This window comes from Rhipicephalus sanguineus, chromosome 10, assembly GCF_013339695.2.
Source record: "Rhipicephalus sanguineus isolate Rsan-2018 chromosome 10, BIME_Rsan_1.4, whole genome shotgun sequence".
Classification (NCBI taxonomy): domain Eukaryota; kingdom Metazoa; phylum Arthropoda; class Arachnida; order Ixodida; family Ixodidae; genus Rhipicephalus; species Rhipicephalus sanguineus.
The window spans coordinates 55,542,068-55,566,391 of NC_051185.1; the positions used below are offsets into that span (position 1 = coordinate 55,542,068).

At 46.8% G+C, this 24,324-nt stretch overlaps 1 protein-coding gene across 1 annotated transcript in view; it reads left to right on the forward strand.

Moving 5' to 3' along the window:
* Positions 1-13,021: 13,021 nt before the first annotated feature.
* LOC119372658 (carboxypeptidase inhibitor SmCI) overlaps positions 13,022-24,324 on the forward strand; it is a 29,223-nt gene continuing 17,920 nt past the window's right edge. The window contains exons 1-2 of the mRNA XM_037643114.1: positions 13,022-13,159; positions 23,197-23,400. Of these exons, the coding sequence (XP_037499042.1) occupies positions 13,120-13,159; positions 23,197-23,400 (244 nt within the window). The 5' untranslated portion in view covers positions 13,022-13,119. The remainder of the gene's footprint in view (positions 13,160-23,196; positions 23,401-24,324) is intronic.

Sequence of the window (24,324 nt, forward strand, 5' to 3'; positions counted from 1 at the left end):
TCCTGTCTCCCTTTTGAGCTTCTATGTGGAACTAAAGGTTCCGCATAGTAGTTACAGCTTCAGTAGTAATGTGAACACACACTGAGAAGAACTGTGAAGTAATATATTTTCTAACTTGTTTGGACCACTGGTATGGTATCTAAAGATGTCCTGTAAGAAGGTGTGACTGCAAAAGACCGCTCTTTTTTAAACTTTTGGGCTCATTGCCCAGATGTATCGTTGAAAATACCCGAATGATCTCGTCTGAATGCCAGGATGGGCGTTATCCGGGCGTTTAATGTGCCCGGATAACGGCGCAGGCATTTGGCTCAAGGTCGCTTGAGGGCCGCGGACAACGGGAACTAAAATCATTTCATGCGTAAAAACGTCCGTTTCTTACCGCATCACTCATAGCCAATGCGCAGTACTCAATGACCGGTCACATTACCAACGCCTAGTAGAGAGTAAGTAATGCCAGCTTGTTCCGACCATTACGTCGCCACGTTCGCCCGACGCGCCTGTGTGGCTGGTGCTATTCCAAGGTCCCTTTCTGAACAAAGAAAGGCAGAAACAATTACGGTTACAAAAAAATAAACGCGCGTTGCCTGTGGCCACGCCGGCGAGTTGAACTGCGTTGCTGACGTCGCAGTCTGAGCAAGCAGATGTTGATCTTGCACCTATCGGAGTGGGTACAATGCCTTAGCAAACACGTACCGTGTCGCAGGCTGGATGCGTTGCTGTACGACCGGATGCCAGTGTCATAGTGGAGAGGGTGGCATTAGTTCGCGTCATAGTGGAGTCATTCAGATTCCCTTGGTAAACAAACCGAACATCACGCCATAGCCAGGCTGGAGAGGCGTGCGGGAGTTACTTCAGTACTGCCCGCACGCCTCTTTAGACCAGCCTTGATCAGGAAAACATTTATAATACCCAAAGCGCCGGTATAGAACTTATGGGCCACGCAGTTCACGACGGCGACTTCAGCATTTCGAAGTGCAAGGAACGAGCCTCGACGGGTGCCGCCATGTTGTTGTTTTTTTTCGGCGCTTGTTGCTGCCCGACGCTAAGAGCGTTGGTTGCTACCATGCGCTCGCTTTACCAACGCCTCCATTAAAAATAGGAGGCGTTGACTTTACTCGCCCAACGCGTGGTCGCGTGGTGTTGCTTTAGGGGCGAAGCACCTTAGGACCTAGCTTTGTCGCCGACTCTCACTGTACGCTGTCACGGTATACAGAAAACCGTTGCTATAGACGAAACATATCAGTGTATGTTGCGATTACAATTAAGATTATAAAGTCTCAAATATAAGTCATATGCAGTACTCAAAACCTTTCTGAAATATCTTAATAAAAATGAAATCGAATAATGATTACAGGCACTATGTTCCCGAAATCAACAAATCTGGGTATCACACTTCTCAATGATGTGTACAGTGCGATGTGGAAGGTATCGTGCCTGACAGTTCGTCTTGAACGAGAAGCCCTGAAGATATGCTTTCGTTATAGCTTGAGTCGAGGACAACTTTAGAAGTCCGCGGCATTTTCTCGTCAAAGGCAAAACATATGTGTGTATCTGGCGATTACGATTACGAAACAGAGTATAAGCACACACCCTTTATACTAGTCGGCGACTTCAAGGTAGAGATTATGGAAAGCGACTGGATTATGCAGTATATGATGTCTCGATACGCTCTACGATGCATTTCATATGACTGGAAACAACGAACAACCACCCGAGGAACATGCATACACGTTGTCTTTGCCAACTTTAGTTTAGATCCACTCGATGCAACATTGGCTCTCCATTTCACAGACCACAAAGCAGTAATGATGAAGGGAAAACGCAATCCAGAACTCAAGACGATATACGAATTATAACAAGAGGATTAAAATATAAGAGTATTAAAGAGGAACCAAATAAATACATTTCAATATACAGGGTGTTTCAAGAAATGTGTCCAACCTTCTCAAAAAATAAGGAAAATGCGACATTTGATTGCTGCCTTCAGAATTGGTTTTTCTGTAGAGGCAGGAATTTTAAGTTGGTTAAAGAAATTATTTGGGACTGTAGTTAAAAAAGTTAAATTAATTAACTTTTTAATTAGTGGAGTTAGGTGGTTGTGTCAAATAGGAGAATTGCAGTTCTTCATGCCAGAAACCTAACCCAACCTTCAGATTTCGAAAAAGTGGCATCTAGTAATAATTACAATGTAATGAATTTCAACCAAATTCAATGGCGAAACCTAAACAGAAACATGGAAGAACGTAACTGCCATATTCTTCTGAGACGTCCAAAATGAGTGAATGACTTTTTCTGTAGCGCTAGGCATCTTAAGATGGTTAGAGACAGGACTTGAGAGAGTAATTAATAAAGTTAAATTAATTAACATTTTAATTAGTGGAGTTAGGTGACTGTGTCAAATTGGGGAATTGAAGTTCTTCGTGCCAGAAACAAATCCCAACATTCAGATTTCGAAAATGCGGCATCTAGTAATAATTACGAAGTAATGAAATTCAACCGAATTCGATGGCTTTCGCTGTTGAAAGCCGTTGCATTTCGTTGAATTTCATTACGCCACAACAATTAGTAGAAAACGCTTTTTCGAAATTTCAAAGCTTAGATGGGTTCCTCGTATGAAGAACTTCAATTCTCCCATTTGACACAATCACCTAACTCCGCTAATTAAAAAGTTAATTAATGTAACTTTCTTAATTACTGTCCTAAATGATGTCCTTAACTACGTTAAGATTCCTGCTGCTACAGAAAAAGCAATTCTGAAAGCCCCGAGCAAATATCGCATTTTCCTAATTTTTTGAGAAGGTTGGACACATTTCTTGAAACACCCTGTATATACACTGTATGTCACTCAATTTACATTCGCAGTGGAAACGCGCAAGTGACGTACGGCGACATACCGGTACGATACCCAGTGCTTCGCCATTCGTCATGATTCACATTAGTGGAGATTCGGTGACTTTTTTTTCCGGCGCTGCCGTTGCCACACAGCGCCAAAAGCGTTGGTTGCTGCCGTGTACTCGCTCTTTTCGCCCAACGCGTGAGCGCTCACAATACGGGGACGCCGAGGCGCGGATAAATAAATCGTGAGCGCTATTCGCTCTTCCTATTGGCCGAGCAGCCCTGTAGCCTCCAAATTGCTGCAACCAGCTTGTGAGATGGACTATAAAAAGAAGATGAAGGACGTCATGCCGGTGCCACCCGAAAACAATGTTCTAGAGAAGGCTGCGATAACACTAAAATACTCTACGTTTACGTATCACTTACCCAACTCCCTGAGAAGATTCTTCGTGGATTTTCTTTTAACACGAAAGTGTTTTATGCCTGGGTCCACCAAGCACATCCGTTACGGATATGACGTTGATAAAATGGACGCCAACGAGTAAGGAAGAAAAAATCTAGAATAAGATCCGCCACTGGGAATCAAACCCATGACCTTGTGGCCGCGACGGTAAGCGCCCGACGCTCAACCGACTAAGCTACCTTGAATCATGCTGGACACTTCACGAACGCTCCTTATATCTTTCACACATTCTCTCTAAGCCGGTGCTTTCTTTTGGCAGTGTACGTAGGCGGAGCGGGGCGGTGCCGCCGTGTGTGAGAGTTGAAAAGAAATAATGCGTCACGATCGACTCTTACTAGCGCTTACTCCGAGACTGCACGCGATATCGGAGGTCATGGTTAAAGCGTCTCGATACCAGCGAGGGACACTGGCCGCGCTCGCGTCACCGAGGCACCCTAGACGCAGTTACGTTCTTTGACTTTTGCTCTGTAGCAAGTAGGAGGCGTTGCTGTAGCACTGATGGCACTCATGCGCGTGGCTTAGAACGCTGTCGCATCGCACGCGCATCCCGCGACCACTGAAACGTGTGTCCTGCATGAAAGATTCGCAAACTTGGAATTTTTCTTACGTACACAGTCCTCCGAGTCGGCTTTAAAAGCAGATGCTTTTATCCCAATTTAATCAAATTCAACGAAGCCATTATATAGAGTGTTATCTTGCAACATTTGTTCTGCACCGCGGGTACAAGGCAGTAACGTAGGTCACATATGTTCATATTTTCCAAACATGGATGCGTAGCGTAGGGAGAAATACAGAAAAAGAAATTCACCGACGGTTACGATACTGCCTAATGCGAATTCTGAGCGCAGCTTCGTGTTGGCGCAATGCTAACTGTGTTTGAAGTTCTGTCTATCCGCAGTTGTAGCAATGTAACATTCGTTACATATTACCACAGAAACTGCCAGCGCTCGAGTGCTACGCTCACCACTCTGTGCATTGCAGGCATAGCGAGCCAAGCGAAACGCCAACAGCACCGTTGCGACAAGCCAAGCCAGCCGCAGTACATGTGCCAGCCCGGCATGCGCACGAGCTCCGATCAAGGGGCCAGGGCGCGTGACGGAGTAAGATAGCAAAGATAGAGGCCAATGGCGCGTGATATCCACAGACGCTGCGTTCGCTCTGTTTTCCCCTCGCTCACTTCATCGGCTACGCCGACGCGAGCCAACGGCGACGCCGCTCAACGCAGGAACGGGCGCCCAAGAGCTGCGCTCTAAAAAAAAATGAAAGAAGGGACCCGTAGCGTACTTGTTAAGACACTGGCCTTCGGAGCGCTAGGGCCCGGGTTCAAATCCAAGCGCCCGAGTGAAAACTTATTTTCTTCTTATCATTTGTTTCTTTATCGCGGCGATCGTCTCATGTGACAGACAGACGGACGGACAGTTTTCTCGTTGAGTCGGCATTTAAAATCTTCTACAAGATATACAATAGTGTTTGCAACAGCCTCGCGAAAACAAATGGAAGTTGTCAGCTTGGCTCTTGAAAGGACATCGTGAATGCCGCCCAGCTTTCGCCTGGACATTTAGAGTGAACTTCACGTTCTTTCATGGCGACGTGATGTTCTGGATCTTTTTTTTATACGCGAAGAATTTTTTAGCGAACTTCTGCGACTTTTAGCGTATCTATCTATCTATCTATCTATCTATCTATCTATCTATCTATCTATCTATCTATCTATCTATCTATCTATCTATCTATCTATCTAGCCGCCTAGGTCATACCACGAGAATCATGACATGCTTGTCATGAACGACATGATTTGCATGCCATAGCCTTGGTGCTCTTTCGGCCGTTTCGTTGTCTTCATATATACCAAAACTGGTATCGAGTGACAATAGTGTATGACGAATATAAGTGACAGGTCCTAAAGTGCAAATTATGACACGCGTGTCATGTACAGCATCATTTACATGGCATAGCCTCGGGGCACTCGCGGCCGTTTAATTAAACAGATATATAATTGGTATGACGAGACATTTCTGTATGACTAACAAATGGCAGGTGGTAATATGGAAATCATGACGTGCATGTCATGTATAGCATGACATTGATGCCATGCTCATGCCGCACTAGCAGCCGTTTCGCTGGCTTAATATGCACCAAAATTGGTATGCGCGACGTGACTGTATGACGAACATAAATTACAGGTGCTAACATGAAAGTCATGAAATAAATGTCATATACGCCATGAATTACATACAACGCTCATGGCGCGCTAGCAGCCGTTTCGCTGGCTTGATATGCACCAAAATTGGTACGCGCGAGGTGACTGTATGACGAACATAAATGACAAGTGGTAACATAAAAATTATGACATGTCATGTGCGGAATGACATGTCATAATTGACATGTCCAACAGAAAACTCTCATTTCACCTCCTCTGTCATGTTTTCTTTTTATTTGTTTCCGAAGCTCTCTACAATGCCTAGACTGCTGGCGGGCATGCCACCCACGTGAGGCAAACAAAGCTTCCAATGCCTCCGATCCCGGAGGCAGAGCAAAACCACCTTGGGTGCAGAGAGCAGGGGGGAAGAAGTGTGTTGTCATAAGAAGGCACAGATTTTTCAAAATGCTTAATAAATTCGTGAACGCGCTAACCAATTATTTCTTCGTCTCCTCGACTGATATACGTTGTCGTACGGAATGCTGCAGACGGAACACTTTAGACCATTGAACTCGGGTTCACGCAGCACGTCGACTACAGAATGACTTCGCTTATGTCGTTTTTCCATCAAATCGAAATTAAACTAAAAGGAAAAGCCGGTAAGTCCTCGATGTGGTCGATCGGCACGGCATACACATTCAGCATACGCTTTTAGAGAACGAACTGGCCTGAGGCGATTTGCCTCAACGCACGGAATAAAATGCCATGCGCAGAAAACCCGACGCAAAAAAAAGAAAAAGAAAAAAAACATGGCTGATCCCTCCGTCATAGGAATCGGTATAACACGAAAGTGAAACGTGTCTTCACAGAAGTAGTGCTTATTGTGTAGTGGTATGTGAGAGCTTGTACAATGTCTATTCGTGTTTGGCAGCTATAGCACCGTTTGACGTGGATGCACCCATGTTGACAGCATGTCTCTATCGCGACGACTAACGCCCATGATCATGATTAAACTGTTGTGGTAGCTGAAGGTGTGAACATATATTTAGATACAGCGAATCGTGAATCCCGCGTAAGGATGATATCAACAAGCTCATAATCAACACTGGTACCTGGTATGCACTTCTTCAAAGCGTCGTCAATTAAGGAGTGAAACGGCACGGTGTGCGCTTTCTAGTAATGGGTAGCCGACGCCTGTGCTCATGCATACATAACACACACTGCGCTTCAGCAACACGGGAGGTAGAGCTTCGTAGTCTGAGCCGCAACGCGTGCGTCCCGCTGGCCTCAGTCTCGCAAGCGCTGCTCTCGCTCCACCAAGGCACGACATTCGCCCGTCGAAATCACGTCCTTTCTGCAAAGCATATTGCAGCAGTTTTGTTAGTCGGTGCTCTCGCAATTGAAGCAGTCGGCGGCGGAGAAATCCCGTTGGTGCAGGTGGAAGCTGCACTACTCCGATGAGCTGACGCTCGCTAACACGAAGCCAAAGGCAAAGAACGTAACTGCGCCAAGGGTGCCTCAGCGACGCCAGCGCGGCCAACATTTCAGCTTCCCATAGACGCTTGCTCTCCGAAGTGGACGCGACGGCCGACGCAAGAACTAGCGGCGCTGCAGTTCCATCTTGCATCATGCCTCACGCGTTCGCAAATCACGCACGGAGTACGGAGAAAGCGAGCACGCAGAAACGCGCAACGCGTCGCAAGCGGCTACTCCTCGCGCGCCTCAGCTCACTGAGGCATGTGCGTCGCCTCCACGATTAGCTTCGGCAACTCGCCATTGAGAGCAACGGTGCGCTGCCGTATCCAGGGGGCCACGACAAGTGAAGCAAAATGGAACAGCAGCGCCGTAAGTTCACGCGTTAGCCGCGTGTGCCGGCCACTGAAAATCAGAGTACCGCAAAGGTAGGCTGCACGCGGGCAACAGTGGGTGGCGGCGGCCATGTCCCTTCCAGACCGTCCGGCGCGTTGCTAGCGTGTGTTCAGAAGTGACCGATCATTTAGCCTCAGTGCCGTGTTACGCTCGGCAGAACGGCATTATGTGTGTGTGTTTCTTCAAGAGGATATTAGAAGTGATTTCGAGTCATCGACAGATATGGATCGACAGCGCGGTTAGCGGTGTAACTAATGAAACGTACGGCGAATGTTGCCATGTGCTCGCGAACTCTCTTCATGGCTTCATCGGTCTCTTTTCGTGTCACGCCCGGGCGTGTTCGCTAGGTCCGGAGCTGTACACATAGTTGCATTAGCGCAGTGACATCGTGCGAGATGCCAATTACTTCGACATTTGGTGAATCTAGACTTTGCGCTAGCTTTGCAGTCGGTGTTCCAGGTTTGCTGCACTCGAGAACGTTATCAAACAACATCGAGGACATTCAACAATGCGTCCTTCGACTGATCGCTGACGCATAGCTTGCTTGCGCACCATGCTTGCTGTTCAACTGGTTGATATGTGTAATAGAAGTTTTGTGTGTACGATAATTGTAAGTTGTGCTCGACGTCTTGATTCGGTACGTCAGCACCCGAACGCACGGGCGAATCGGCGTGCTGTAGGTAAGGTGCATCTTATCTTACGATACGTAGAAAATAGGCCATCAAAAATGATTGACATCACTATTTAATTGTTTCATTTCCTATTTCTTGTCTCCTTAATATTCCCAACGTTGCAATGAATTTGCAAATATTTTGCTGTGTTCCGACAAACAGTTCTTTTTTTGGCGTTGCCAGCGCGTAAACAGCTGGGGTTCGGTTTCTGCACTGCTGCACTTTTTTTTCATAATGCACTCTTATCAAAACTTCCTCGGCACGGTGCTTTATGTTCTTTTGATCAGAAATAGCACATCCCCGAATTTTTAAAGCGCATGCTACTGCAACACAGTATGTATATAAAGCTAGGGCGCGCATAAAATCGACTCCCTCAATGCGTGGGATCTGCTTTTTTTTTTTTTTTTTTGCTGTTACCATTTCTCACCAACTATACAGTATTTTAAGGGTACGCTCGGCGCAATACAGCATTAGCAGCATTTTTTGCAACAAATTGAAAATACGCTTGATAACATTGTCTTATACCAAGTTTATCAACAGAGTTCCACGCTTCTGTTTCGTGCAATGCCAAATGATCATGCCAAAATTGCCTTCAAGGTATACCAGTAAACAGTTATTATTTTAATAAATCTTCGATTTCGCTCTTCGTGCGTGACACGCTTATAACTCGGATAGCATGCGTAATCTGTTCAACAGATCGAGATATGAAAGCCGAGCAAATAGAAAGGTATGTAGTTTTCAATATCGCTGACCATAGCGAACCGAAAAGGTGAAGCATCCTGTCGCATAAGATCTTTTCCAGCAAAGTTAGTGTAGTTCACTGCAGGAAGGAGTGTTATTCGATGGGGGCGAATTCGTTCAGGCGAAATATGCAGCCACGTAGAACGGCGCTCTTTGACATTAATTTTTTCCACACGGCAAACGAGATTCCCAGAGTAGCTCACCAGTAACGTTCGATTGACGGTGAGCTACTCTCTTCTGGCATCTGCATGCAGTGGCGTAGCCAGGGGGTGGCACACCGGGCCCGTGCCCCTCCCCCGCCTCCCCCCCCCCCCCCCCCCCATTTCTTTTTCCGTGGCATACATAGCACGAAATGACACTCGATCACATCTGCCTGCCAGGCCCCCACTTCAGATCAAGGAGGTGCCCCCCCCCCCGAAAAAAATGTCTGCTTACGTCCCTGTCTGCACGACGCGTTTAAAAAAGCGACGAAGTACTTCTGGGGACCGTGGTACTCCTAAATGTCCGGCCACGCTCTGCATCGAACGCGCCTGCACCCAAAGCGCTTGGAAGGGAGATGGCGGCGAAAGGGCACGTGATGCGAGTAAGCCAATCGCGTCGGCGGCGGCGCGCGGAAAACAGATGCGATACTCTGAAAATTTTCCAGTGACTCTGGCTCGATGCGCCATCCAGCTCCTCCTGGTGGAGATCAGTGGTGCCGGCTCGCGAGCGGAGCTGCGAAACTGTACTAGTTCTAAAAACGTTGAGCGCGGCCAGTCTACCTCTCCGGTAACGAGACGCTTTAACCATGACCTCCGATATCGCGTGCTATCTCGGAGTAAGCGCTAGTAAGTATCGATCGTGAAGCATTACTTCTTTTCACATCTCACGGACGGCAGCACCGCCCCGCTCCGCCCGCCGCGAAAGAGAATGTGTGAGAGATATAAGGTGCGTTCGCGCCATGTCTAGCATCTCCCGAGTTAGCTTAGTCGGTAGGGCGTCGGGCGCTTGCGGTCGCGGCCCCAACGTCGTGGGTTCAAATCCCAGCGGGGTATCTTTTTCTTGGTTTTTCTTCTTTCTCACCCGCTGCCATCCATTTTATCAACGTCATATCCGTGACGGATGTACTTGGTGGACCCCGGCATAAAACACTTTCGTGTTAAAAAAAATCACAGCTCTTAGACTTATTTTTCTTTAAAACTGCGGCACGTGGATTGACCCCTCCGCGTCTCCTGCCGCACGATGGCGTTCGACGCATCGTTTACTCGGCGTTCCACATCGTCAGTGGGTACAGAACTGGGTCGCTTTTTAGTGCGCGTCTGACGGAAAATGTAGGAGTGTTGCTTTAAAGCGCACCCGTCGGGCAGTCTCACGGGTGATACAATCACAATTCTGTATCACCCGCGAACGAGAAGCGTTGTTTTCGCGGTCTGTCTGTTAATATATCTGGGAGGTAGCTAAATAAATCCTCTACGCATTTAATAGACATTGCGGTTCGCTGGGTTTGGATTTCTGCCGAAGTTATCACATTTCAGGCGCAAGACAATATTTATTAAGGCGAAAGCCTTAGACGCCGCATCAAATGCGAGAAGTGACCGTCAGCGTCGGCGTCAACACGAGTTATGCAAAAAATCTCCTGACGCGACGTGCTGTCTCGTGATGACGTCATCAGATAACATCATCGCTTGGGCAAAGGTGGGCCGATCCCCTGCAAAAGCACGTGAGGCGAACAAAGCTTCCAATGCCTCTGATCCCGGAGGCAGAGCAAAACCACCTTGGGTGCAGAGAGCGTTCGGCAGGATGGAATGGGGAGTGAGTATAATCGACTAAGAAGAAAATTACACATCATTCCTACGGGCAACCATGGCGGGATGCGAAAGCATCGCGGGGGGTGCGCATCGAGTTTCCGTTTCTCTTATGCGACTTATGAGACGGTGGTTGTCGAGGCGTTTGAATTACCGCTTGCCGACGCTGACGTTTACGTTCGGCTTCCCGAGCCTTCCTCTGCTCCGCGGCGGTGGCGCTGCCGCTGCAACTAGCGCCGACGTTGACGTTGTTCATGGCGTTTCGCACACCGCTGCACAGAAATAGAATGACGGAAGCACAGCGAACGCGCGCTTTCGCAGCCTCGCAGCTTCGATAGTCGCTTGCCGGCGTTGCCGTTTATGTTCAGCTTCGCGAGCGTCCATAGCGCCGTTGCGAAGGAGAGTGCTACGTTTGCCGGCGTTGCCGTTTACGCTCAGCTTCGCGAGCGCCCATAGCGCCGTTGCGAAGGAGAGTGCAACGGGAGCGAGCGCACGCCGCAATATATACGAGCGCACAGCTGTGGCGGAGAGAAGAGAGGAGAAACGAAGCGGAGGCAGCGCGCACGGCACCTCCTACCACCTCCTCGTGCTCACGCGAGGAGAGGGGGCAGAGTTGGCGCATGCGCAGTATGGGTGCGGACGCCACAGAACGGATACTGCCCGGAACGTAAGATGCTTTCGCATCTAAAGTGAAAATGGCTTTCGCGTTTGAGTCGTCATAGGCAAATGCATAAGGGACCATGTGACTTCTTTTTTTTTCTCGAGAGCGCCTTCACACATCTTCCATTGACGGTAAAGGTTGTACTTCTTAGAGAGGATTTCCAGTCCCAGATATGGTATTTGTTATTAATGGGACACTGAAGTGAAACAATTTTTTTAGATTGGTTAATAATGCTCTGATATCTCTATAGTAGGTAATTTGCTCGGGATTTGCCTGGCGTCGATGCTCTCTTTCCAGGTGCGGCTGCTACACGGCGCGCGCTGATTGGGCGCCGGAAAAGCGCCGGTAGGAGAAGCGATAGCGCGCTCAGCGTAGCATTTGCGACCTCTCTTGAACGGCGCGTGTGTCAACTGCACGTTTCCGAAGCACTTTTAGTGACTTTAAGTTAATTATTGCGACTACATCGTGTTTATTTCTGCTAATTATATAATTTTAGACCTTGTTCCTTTATTTTAACCCTGTTTTGAGCACTGCTAGCCTTGTGTTAGGCCTGTATTTACTTGATCGTGAGCGTGATCACGCCAAATGATATCTATAGATGGACCACAAGCCTCGGCCCCTAAAGTGCTACGCACTTAAAGGAGTAGGGACAAAAAATTTCGAAGGCGAGTTAACTTGTGGGATAGATTTGCGTTGACATACATGCATCATCTACGAAATATCGCCGGATAATATAGCTTACAACATATTTCAAATCAGTTTTAAATTGCGTGTCGCGCCACCGCACGGGAAACGTGGCTTTGGTTTTCGTTTAAACAACCAACCGCCACCTGCGTCACGAGTTTGTGTTGGCTGCCACGATCTTTTCGAGTGCTCTCTCCTAGCAGACCTTTTCAACGGAAAGAGTGAGCTAACTTTCACAGGAGAAAAAAGGCTGATGTCCACACCTCGGCAGTGCATTTTCGGGGGTCACGCATGTCTACAACGTCTCAGAGGGGATTATAACAGCACCCAGGAAGAATTCGTTGAAAAGAGTTGTCAGCGCGGTGCTCATGTGCACGCGGTTTTGTGTGCTCCCGTTGTCAGTTAGGTTTATATGAAAGCTACTCGGGTACCCGCCTCACTCGGCGCTCTCTGAAACCGAAAGTGCGAAACCACCTCCAAATAATTAACCGTGGTGTTCGTGCAAACGAGCTTTCCAGCCGTGATAAGCGGGTCGTTAGCTACCTAATGCAACAGAAAAAACAAGATGCAAAATTTTTGCGTCTGTGCTAATTTAAAAGAAGATGGCTTTCGCCTTCGAGTCGTTTGATGAATGCATAAGATACCCTACGAGTTTTTCTTTAGGAGGCCAATATCATAATCAACTTAGCGCTCCGTAAGGAACGCTTTCGAGGCCACACAATTGGGCAATACGAACAAAGCTATATGATACAAAAGCGTTCATAGCATACCATCTAGAAAGATGGCAAGATACGAAGGCTACTTGTTTTATGCAACTTTAATGAACTTGAAGTTTATGTGCCTTGAAGATAAAGTGAGGAAACAAGTGTTTCGTCCGCGAGGGAGGTCAAGTTTCGAAACAACGTTCGTCGCAGCAGTATTAGTGACGCTGCACAAGTGATAAGTGCTTACCTTAACTTCAATATCAAACAAAAGTTACGACTCATATGCGGTTCTAAGCAGTGCTGTATGGTGTATCGTGGAACAGATGTTCTCTAAATCTTCCTTGAGCCCGTGGAATTTATTAATGCCTATCTGGGCATGACAGCTGACAGACCTAATAACACAGCCACACTGTGTTATTTAAGGCGAATCTGGCATCGTCATTCGACTATGTTTGCGTTTGTGAAATATGATTGGAGCTCACAGCAAATAAGAGAGGGCGAGCTTAAAGGTTCTGAACGCAAATGTTATTTTAGTGAGAAGAGTCAAGTCGCAGAAGATAGCACGAAATGCAACTGCTGGCTTTTGCTGTAAAATTATGGCTCGGGGGTAAGTACCTTTTCCGATCTCAATTTACACGCTACAGATATATTCTATAAATAATCTTTGAGATAAAGAATATTGATGAAAATTCGGGGACGCTTAAGCTTCGCCTTTAAGAGCTGAACGCGACAGCGATATTCTGTTCCTAGTGCGCAGTTCGAACACTACGAGGGTTTAACAGAATGCGCCCACTAAGGCGTGTGCCTTATGTAATGGGTAGCATGCTTTAAACCAGGAGCAATTATGCGCGAGAAACTTCTTCGAAGTTGCGATGCACCCACTACGTGGTCTTAAGGGAATACGCGCACTAATGTGTGCGCCTTTTGTAATGGGTGGCTGTCTTTAAACCACGAAGTCGTTATGATATTGGCATGGTGTGACGCCCTATGGCAATGTACACTTGTACCACTCAGTATTACTGCGATATTACATCTCGTACTGTGACACCTGTATACAGGACGCGTATTTTTGGGAAGCATGAAAGTTACTTTCAGTGCAGCTTCAAGCAGAGGCGTGGCTGTGTGGTAGAACACCTGCTTGCCACGCAGACGGCCTGGGTTCGATTTTCATTCGGACCCAACATTTTTATTATTTATTTTATTTGCAGCTTTTTCGATTTTTCGGTCACGGACATGATGATGATTTTTCGCTCACAACCAACGGCCCCGACGCCGACAGCGCAATTTCTGCGATACGAGCTCTTTAACGCTATCGCGTTAAAATTTCTGCACACCCTATTTCTCACCTCCCGTCCAATGGTAGAAGTTGTAACTGCTTTACAATACAGATGCACATTCTAAGAAACTGAATCTTGTTTCAGTGTACAGTTCTTCAATAAATATGTTTGGCTGAATTGAAGCGACAGCATATTTCCTTTGATCATTACGGCCGGTCATCGCCTGCTTTCGTAAACGATCTTTATACCAACTGCTTCACAATATTTGGGCTAACAATGTTCTTCTGAAGTGTACTCAATAAATATAGTTTGAACTTACATCTTGGCCCGCACAATATTTCTTACTTTTGAGATGATTTAGGATAAACAATTTATTCGAATTTTTTACTTTTCTTTTTATTAATTACGGCAGTTGTGGAACCTTTGCATACATCGACATTTGGTCCGCATGCGGTTTCGTGCCCATCCGATAGGGAGGATATTTTCGTTCAATGTTTTATTTATAAAGATGCAGCATCCGGTGTACAACTCTACCGTAATTATCAGCGAAATTGGGATGTCTCGGTGCATCATTTACCTATGTCTTTAAACCCGCCCGAGTTTCCTTCTTTGACAAACAAGACTGTCGTTTTCCCTCTGGGGCATAAAATTTACAAGGATACGTGTTTGACAAACACGCGAAGTGAAGAGTTGACCCCCTGTGGAGAGTTTACCCATTCTAGCAGTTTTCGTCGAACCGAGAAATCCACGACGAATTCGACGCGCTGTTTCATTTTCTACACTTAGACGCAGCCCACATTATTTGCTTCTTGTAGAGCATCGAAAAAAGGATATTCCTTTACTGTAGTTACTTTCATAACTGCAATGCTTTAGAGTGGAGGCTCACACAAAGAGCGTGATGTCTCGTGCCAGTACGTGGAACATTCTACCTGCACCTGTTTACGACAGAGGAGCAAGGTCTTGGGTTGTGTCTTTCAAAGGCGTCTTAACCGCGCTATCCGCCCGCTCGTAACCCATAAGGCCGCGGTTACGTCGCTCCACCTGTGCATCCCACCAAGACTCCATTGACGCGATGCAACGCTTTGTCGGCTACGGCTATAGAACACAATCTCGCCCACAACGCACCGGAATGGCTGACAACACGGCCTAACTACGGTCAAGGGTAGACACGTCATCACGTTTTGTGCAACTATCCACAATGTAGTGTTCAGAGACAAACACTAGCGTGTGCGTGTTTTCTCATCACATCATTCTCAGAAGAAATCATTTTTGTATGAAGAGCTATGAGAATTAAACATAGCGAGATCTACTAATGTGTTAGTAAATCATGATGATGGACTGCAGACAGAGCACTGGGTTTATGATGAGTCCGCCTGTGCTGTGCACAGCACTAAAGCTTGAGGTGAAACTGTGACTTTTCTACGCATCTATCTATCTATCTAGCCGCCTATGTCTGGGCGCTCTCCTAATTGTCACCATAACTTGTAATATACCAAAATTGGCATTTACGACGTACCAAAATTGGCTTGAACATGATTCACTGGTCATGACATTTACTACTCAAAACGCGTGTCGCGCATGTTATGAAATCCTTTGCCTCAGTCACGTGCGGCACATACCCGCATATCACACTTCACGTTATGCGGGTATGTGCCACATGTGATTCACACTCTCAACACATTAACGGCGAACATAAACATTGAAAGTCAAGGCAGGTGAGGGAGCCGAAGACAGAACACCCGTGGAAGACGCTCGACTGCCATGAGGCCATCCGCATGATGGCCTCATGCGGACCCAGGATGACGTCAGATTTTGAGAGCCGCTTTCTGACACGCGCAGAGCCACCGCTAAGTGGCCTGACGACATACGCCTATACTACAGCAGTGCGGACGTCAACCGCTATAACGCACGTTGCGGACGCAGCGGGCGTGTTATGTCATCCCGCATACGATAACATAACTCGCTATAAGAACGAGCAGGTACACACGGATGCCTTGACCAAGGTGGTCAACATGAACGCAAGCGACATGGGTAGCCTGCCGGCCTCAATTTACCTGAGCATCAGTAAGCCGTACGTGATCACGGTCAACATCGACGTAAGCGACGGCCTCGCTAGTGGAAACAATGGCACCTTGTGGTACATCGAGCGTACAGAACACGGCAACCTCTCGCGACTGTGGCCTGAATTTCCAATGTCTACGATAGGCATTGTCGTCCCAGCCAAGACGAAGCACATCAGTACCGCACACCCTCAACAGAAGTGAAATGGGTGCCCGTGGTAATGCGAACCACCACAACCACGATATAGACCGTTTTCACGGAGAGGAGGAGCGTAGCCTCGAACCGGTGTATTTTGGCGGCTCTCTCTCTCTCTCTCCACCGCGTGTCCAACCGTCCGACCGCTGCCGCTGGTGTGTGCGGATTCCCGAGTTTTGCATTGCGTGGTACGTGAGACGTCAGCGTGTTTCCATTTTTCGACGCGCTGAAGCAATTGTGCGGCCACAAATCGAAATCTCGGACGAGAACTGGTAGACCAACTACCACTGCGCTGTGTTTGGCTGCGGCGGAAAAAAAACGTAAAAGACTGGCAGCCGAGGCATGCGAAGTGCACAATGCTTTTAATTGAATGACTTCGCTTCTCTTAGGTCGCACGTCTTCTTCTCCCGCAAATCGTATATTATATGTGGTGTCTTCACTTATGGCCACTTTTTCAAGTCATCACACCAGCTTGTGATTGTGCTTGGGTGCTGGTACACTTTATCATCTGCACCAAAGCAACCGATGTCAAGGCTGACGATTAATGCACATGTTTAGCCAAGAGTTGTTCTCTCATAACATCAACCTCTCTGATTTCTATGCTACTGCACACGATTTACAATGTCTGCGGCTAGAAAACGTTCCATCTTAGTGCCTGCAATTTCGAGATTATCGAATTAGCACTTTCCAATCTACATTACAGAAAGGCCCGCATGACATGTGTGCTTTGGCGCAGGTACGCGTCTCTAACGTTTTGTCGAGAGCACGTTCTTTCTCGACTTGTCAATTTTTTACTATAACTGGGATAGAGTTATAACAACCACACCTTTTTTTTTTTTTCGCGCGGCAACCTGGGTGCCGTGAACAATCGGCCCACGTTCGCTAAAGCCAGGTCGTTACCTGGACACGTGTGCTCGTCGTAATGCTTCTCAAATACTCGCCAGAAAACAAACTGACAATAATGTTACAAAAAATGGGCGCCCTTTCGGCGTATCGCTAGTGGCGGCGGCTGGCGCCGAAGCGAACTTACGCCCTTACGCCATGTCATGCTTCCATATGTGCAACAGGCTTATTTTCATTTTATCATCGTGTTGTTTCTACGCCGAATTTTGAGCTCACCCGTCGTACATCTGTTTTTTATCCTGTGCAAAGATCAGAGGCCACAAGATTTTAACTACGACGGCGACACGAATCAACACAGGCATCGGTGTTTGTGCTCATGTCGTTCCATGAACATTGCATTGCTACGTGCCAAGCGGAAGCGAATGGTCTGTTATGGATTAGAGTTACGTTTAACCTGAATAATCACGGCACCGAAACCCGGGAGCCATCTTAAACACTAATGCGCGCACCTCGCGCGCAGCCGGACAATGGCCTACGTGTTCGCTCGTCTCCATTTACATTTCTCCGATTACTTCGAGGGTTGTCCTAAATGTTAACGCTCTCTTATAGTGACACCAAGGCCAGATATAACAAAATATAGAAAGCAATTACCAATTTACACATGCTGCTTAAGAACTGCATTGGCATTCTACTAGGGGTGTGCGAATATCAAATTTTTCGAATACGAATCGAATACGAATATCCACCTTCGAATATCGAATCGAATATCGAATACCAAAGGAAAAATGCTTCCACAGTAACAATATTTTATTTAACATGAAGCTATTTGAAAACAAAAAAAACATTAACAGCCTGACTGGCAACACAACATACACTTCTATCTCCGGAACACAATGTCAAGGCTAGCACAATGCACATCACAACACAAGCAAATATCACGGCACAATGAAAGTAATGACTACATGTTATCATGAAGAAATATGAGTTGCTCCACATGATCAGGCAGCAGGCGCTCCCTTGTAACAGAGACGCCCCCCCCCCCCTGCCACTGAAAAGGCACGCTCGCTTGGCTGTGGTATCTGAAGGTGCCTACAGTCCGCCACCAGTCACATAGGTCACTCTATTTCTTCATAAGTGGTCCCGCATAGTGAACGAGTGGTAGTGCGGCACGTTACGGCCGCATAATATTGAAAATGTACGGTTACATGATCGCCAACAGCGCTGCACGTCGGAGATGCACCAGCAATAAATCATACGTATTGGGGCGCTCGTCGCAGGCAGATATCGTGCCTCCGTGTACTTACGATGTTTATCGCTCCTTTCGGCAACGCTTTTAGCGATAGGAATGCAGCAGAAATGTGGAAGACGAGTTATTTTATGCATGATAATGGAATCGCATATTCGAATTTTTCGATTATTCGAAGTTATCGAATATTCGAAACTTTTCGAATACACGATTTTCGAATCGAATACGAATATTTCGAATGTAATATTCGACAAATATTCGAAACTTTCGAATATTCGCACACCCCTACATTCTACTCATCGTCAGCGCTGCTGCGGGAACGTCTCGTGGGCCACCGCTGCTTGCTGTTTCAGCTCTTTTGAAGCTGACAGCTTAGCCCCTTTACACTCGCGAAGCGTTGCTGTGTTTTGCCCGTGTACCACGAAGAACAGCAATACCTTGCGAACTGAGCGTATACGCTGCATACACCGCCGCGAAACCCCACACACCGGAAGGGCGGCGAAACATCGCAGACGCTAGACGGCGCTGCGGCGGTGGAGAGCTTTAAAAATGGCAGCCTCCTGGTGAAATTGGTGTATACGCCAGACAAATATCTCGTGTACGAGGGCACAGTTTCCCCTTGCGCAAGCAAATGCCATAACTATGGCATTTGCCGTGTCCATGTGGGGAAGAGATGGAAGCACCCCTTCCACACATGGACATGCGTTCGTGAAATGTGCGTGCGTTTTCCATCATAACGGACAAGTATAAGCACGACATATCGGCTTGCCTAGCCTGATGTTGGTAATACCTATGTTGTTGTTGGCATCGTTACGCAAACGTAAACAACTGGTTATATAACACATGTGCGACTCTTCAACATATGTGTGCGCGCATACCACTTGCGCCTACCTTTAGCGTTATTTCGCAACGTCTCGCTCAATGTCAAAAAGTACGCCATAGCCACCTTCCCGCCGCATGCTTCGCATTACATCCATTCCCACGGTACGGGGGATCTGCCGAATTTTTTGCTTCGCTTTACTGACTTCCTGCTCGTTACGGCAGGAGATACGCGTTTCTGCAGCGACTTCTGTGAGGTTGTTTCCCTCTGCAGATCTAGCGTCATAGAAAAGCCGGTGGGTGGAGTGATCGCTTGCTTAGCGAGGCCATGGCGCCCTCTCTTGCGCGGCGCTGAAATCAGCCGCATGTTTCTAAAGTGTATATAGGGATTTTAAGTTAAATATTACGATGACTTCTTGGTTATTTCTGTTAACTGTATTACTGTGGACCTTGTTCGCTTATGTTAACAGAGTTTTGAGAAATGCTAGCCTTGTTTTAGGCCAGTATTGAGCGCTTAATTGCGGGCCTGATCACGCCAGATAATATTTATGGATGGACGACAAGCCGTGTCCCAAAAGTGCTACGCATTTAGAAATAGTGCCATGGTCTGCGCTTGCTCCCTAGGGAGCAAGCCTCGCTTCATGGTGCATCCTGCATGGCATTGCGTGCGCCGTAAATTTTGTTTTTGGTGCTTTATAGCGTTAAGCAAAACGCCGCCATTTGCGGGTGCTATTCACAATCGCGCACCATATACTGCCTAGCCAGGACGTGTCGAAAAGCTAAATGGCGCCAAGCGGAACAAAATATAATAGGCGGCCAAGCACTCAAGCCCGCACGCACGGAAGCGCAAGCTTCAACACACGCGCACACACCACTTGTCAATGACCCCATCCACCCAGCCATCCTGTCACAACGCAAAGGTGCACCTAACGCAAGCATTTGCCTCAAAAAAACGCCAGTCCAGATGCACTAGGGAGCGAAACTGGCATGCTAGGGAGACCGCACACGCGTAGATCATAGGTTTGTTCTACTCGGGTGTCCGCCTGTCCGGCGTTCCTAAATATTCTGTGAGCACCTATAATGAATATCACTAATAGCGGATTTGTCTACGCAACTGTGTGAAAACTTTTTTACGGGCCTTACTGGTTGTACTTACGTAGACGAGCAGCTATCCTCTCCGTGACAATGAGATTCTTGATCTCCTCGTATTAATCAGTATACTCCGACCAGGAGGCCAACTTCATAAGAATGGTTGACAGCCATTCTTATCCTAAGGGTATCATCTTTAAAGGTATCATCCGTAATCCTTAAAGGTATCATAAAGAACGCGAAGCTTGTGGTTCCGGCTCTTGTTCCGTCTAGGTCGCCGCACGGCACGAGGTGGCAGTGAAATACAAGGAGCCCAGCTCGCGAACTTTGTCAAAGAGAGCATGCTCCAAAGTGTAAGCATCGCGGTATATCTGTGAACCCTCTTCTTTATACATCCGACAGTTGGAGTACATCAGCTTCAGGTCAGTCACCATGGATTCCTCAGAAGAATCTTTATTGTTCTTGACATTCTCATGGATTGTCCTCATGTCGATGTAGTTTGTGATGACCTCATTGTAGCCAGGGTAGTTCTTACGTGAGGGCTTCTCCATGAAGGTGGAAATTAGTGGATGGCCGACCTCATCAGTGTGGCTGAGCAGGGTTGGCAAAAGAAGCTTAAACCGCTTTAGCATATACTCCGTCTATCCAGGAGGCCAACCTTTTATAGACGTACTGTTCGGCGGGGTAGAAACTCTGACATTGCACAAGGCTTTGACCATGGTCATTCACCGATCAGCTGGGGCAAGTAGTGTGAGCCCATCGCGTTATTTTGTGGACGATAATGTTATGTATTGCCTATAAGCGTCGTTACCGTTCTGCCTCCACTGCGTAGTGCCTCTAAGTAACATTATGGTTCTGTATTCTCTGTAATATGCATAAGTCGCTTTAATCTTCAACCTTTTCTGCATAGTGCCCGTCACTGATATTACCGTTGCTTCTATTCTTCATTGTGCCTAAAGTTGAAGTATTATTCTGCCTTCTCTGCATTGTGCCCTTTGGTTACATTACGGTACTGCCTTCCGTTGTTTCGCAATTGCATCTCAACTCGCAACTCGCAATTGCATCTGCGAGTAACATTTCTTTTTAACACGAAAGTATTTTATGCCGGGGTCCACCAACACTCCACTGACGTATTTCCATCACGGAAATGACGTCGCTAAAATGCACACGATCAGATGACCACGAAAAACTAGAAGAAAAACTTTCCTTGGCGGCAGTCAAACCCACGACCGCGACGATAGCTCCCGGGCGGTCTACCCACCTCGCTACATTCACACATGCAGGAGGCTTTTGCGGGCCTTTTATCATTCACGCTTTCATCTCACCGTGCCCTTGGTTGGCGCGGTGGTGTCGCCATCTGGAAGCGGTAAAGTGACGCAATACATCATGACACATGAAAGCCGACTAGGAGCGCTTCGGGAGTCTCCGCGCAGCGGTGGCCTTTGCTGCAATATTGTAACAAACTCTATGGTCGGTGAAATACTGCGTGCGCGGTCATTCGATTCGGTGACGATGCAGTTACGTGATTTGTCGTTCACGTCAGCGTGTGACTCCTCCGTGCCAGCATAGGGCAGCTTCCAAATGGACGAACGGTGTTTCTCCGTAGCCTATTGCTTCGAGTGCGGTGACACCGTCTAATAAAACAGCTGCAATAAGCGCCGCAGAAAGGCAACGACGAACGTCGACGTCATTGTTGGCCATGTTGCTGGCCGGTTGCTGGTCATGTTTTCCTGGCTTATCATCGTGTCAGCCAGCACCCAACCTTCCTTCGTCATAACCAGCCAGCCTGCGCCCACTTCGTACGCAGGAGCTACCACTTCTGGTTGTGAATGCTTCTGCCAAGTCTTCAACGTTTTGGTGAGAATGACCACCATTTCTACCACTGCTTCGCCGCTCATCTGCGCCAAACTGTAAAGCTTAGTTTAAGTCTCTGAACTTTCATTTTGATAGGAGATGTATTGTGTGCATTGACCTTTCTGTGAAGTGTTGAATTCTGTGTACATTGTTTTTTCGCTTTACTTGTTTATTAAATGTTTTGTGTGGTTTCTCTCAAACAGACGGCCTTGTCCTTCGGTATGCTCTAGCCATAGAGAGCTAATACAAACAAGAAAAAGAACCTCCATCAAAGTACTATATCTGCCAAACACCAATAGGCATTGTACAAGCTCTCGTATACCAATGAGTAATAAAAATTCAACTATTTCTATGAGGACACGTTTCACTTTCGTGTTATACCGATTCCTATGACAAAGGAATCAACCATGTTTTTTCCTATATAATCCACGTTGTGATTCTTCGCCAAAGGCTGACCTGGAGGTTGATGTTGTCATGTATTCGAAGAAAAACACTTTTGTGCATACTTTTATTCCTGTGTAATGGACCACCACACTGTTGTTACTCGACAGGGTTTCTGGTGCGAATACCCATACACAAAGCTTTCGTGCATTAGTATTTGTATAGGCATAGCGGTTTCGTTAATTTTCTTTCCTTTTTTTATTTCAGCATCAGCAATGAATTTGGCGTTCTGCGATCGCCGGATTTGACGTAGTTCACCTCCCAATTTTTCTACATAAGAACAAGAACCAGAAATTCTGGCGTGAGCGCAACTCAGTTTTCCTGGACAAAACATGAGAACAAACACTGCAGTCTTTTTTCCGACGCCCCTTTGCAGAGAAGACAACAGAAGAGCTCGAAATCCGCGAGCTCCTATGTCTGTCAAAATAGCTGTTTCGCGAGCTTGCATGTGAAACAGTCTGAATATTGCTTTACCTTCAATTAGTCATGGAATAGTAAACGATTGATAGATTTGTTGGTCTGCTAGTTTCGTTGCGAAAACTTCATTGAAGCTTACCTCCGGCAGAAAGAATGAATTTCACTCAATAAAGTTTCTCTCTCTCTCTAAACTTGGCCGTTCAGATAGATCGGCATGAAATGCGCAAAGTGGCAGGTAATTGTGAATGACGTGGACATTTTTCTTATAGGAAAGGAATCGAAAAGCAAAGTGATCTTGAGACACGTCTAGTTTGCTTATGTGGAAGCATGGCTTTAAAACATATGTTCAACAGCGTTAACCTAACTTATCACAGCAATGCTCGCGTCTTGTTTTTCTTTTAGGTATTTTCGTTTTCATAACATTGGAAAAAATCGAGGCCAGAACCCGCTGTTTCCTGAAAATGGATGCCGGATCGTGCAGGGCCGCATGGCCCAGGTGGTTCTACAATTACACTGCAGGCAAATGCCAGAGCTTTATTTATGGTGGTTGCAAGGGCAATCAAAACAACTTCCAGACTAAACCGAAATGCGAGCAATATTGTCAAGGTAAGAAGAAATTAAGTTATTTTTATGGGAAAGTTATTCGTTCTTTCACACGCTTACGCAATATCCTTGCTTGGCGCATTTACATTGATAATCGAAAATTCGGCAGATCCCACGCCTTATGTCAATCAGTTTCATGCGAAGAAGTCCGCGAGTAGTTCTATGCTGCATGTTTTTGCTTTGGGTATAGCGTTACGAGCTGGATCGACGTGTTTTTGTAAATGAAGGAGTTGTGTGCACATCGTGGGCTTACCAGGCACGTCGACCACCCCGGCGTTTAAAGGGTAACTTATGGTCTGTCTTAACGTCAGCGCTCACGCTAGAGCACACACATCAGTATTATCGAAACGAAGTACACTCTACGGTCTAATGACGTGAATATCACACGTAACACTTTCGTTAGCGTATTCATCCGGGGACAAACAACGCTTGGATATAGCTTGCCGAATCATAGGAACACAAACGTAATGTTTATTAGACAGCTATGAAAGCGGAGCCAACACTGGAACCACGAAGGTTAACCTGAAATGACGCCTGTATCGTAGGAGTACACATGCAGTGCTTATTGCTTTGCTATAGAATTAGATATCCAGCACCACAACCACAAATGACGTTTCCACCGACAGCACACCTTCAGAGAGTGTTTTTCTAAAGCCGTTTCCGTAGACCTGGTGTGGCTCTGTGGCAGAATACCTGACTTCCACTCAGAATTCTTAGGTTCGATTCCTGCTGGGATCCAAACTTTATTTTTTGCATTCTCCGGGTCAACGCTGCAGATGTCAGTTTTTCTTAACGCTCTCGTATTTAAAGAACTAATGTATGTTTTCGCCTTTCCTAGGTAGATGTAAACCATCAATCACCTCCGGCGCATACCCGTATACCACGACCCGTGGTATACGGGTATGTGCCACACATGTCTAGAAGAAA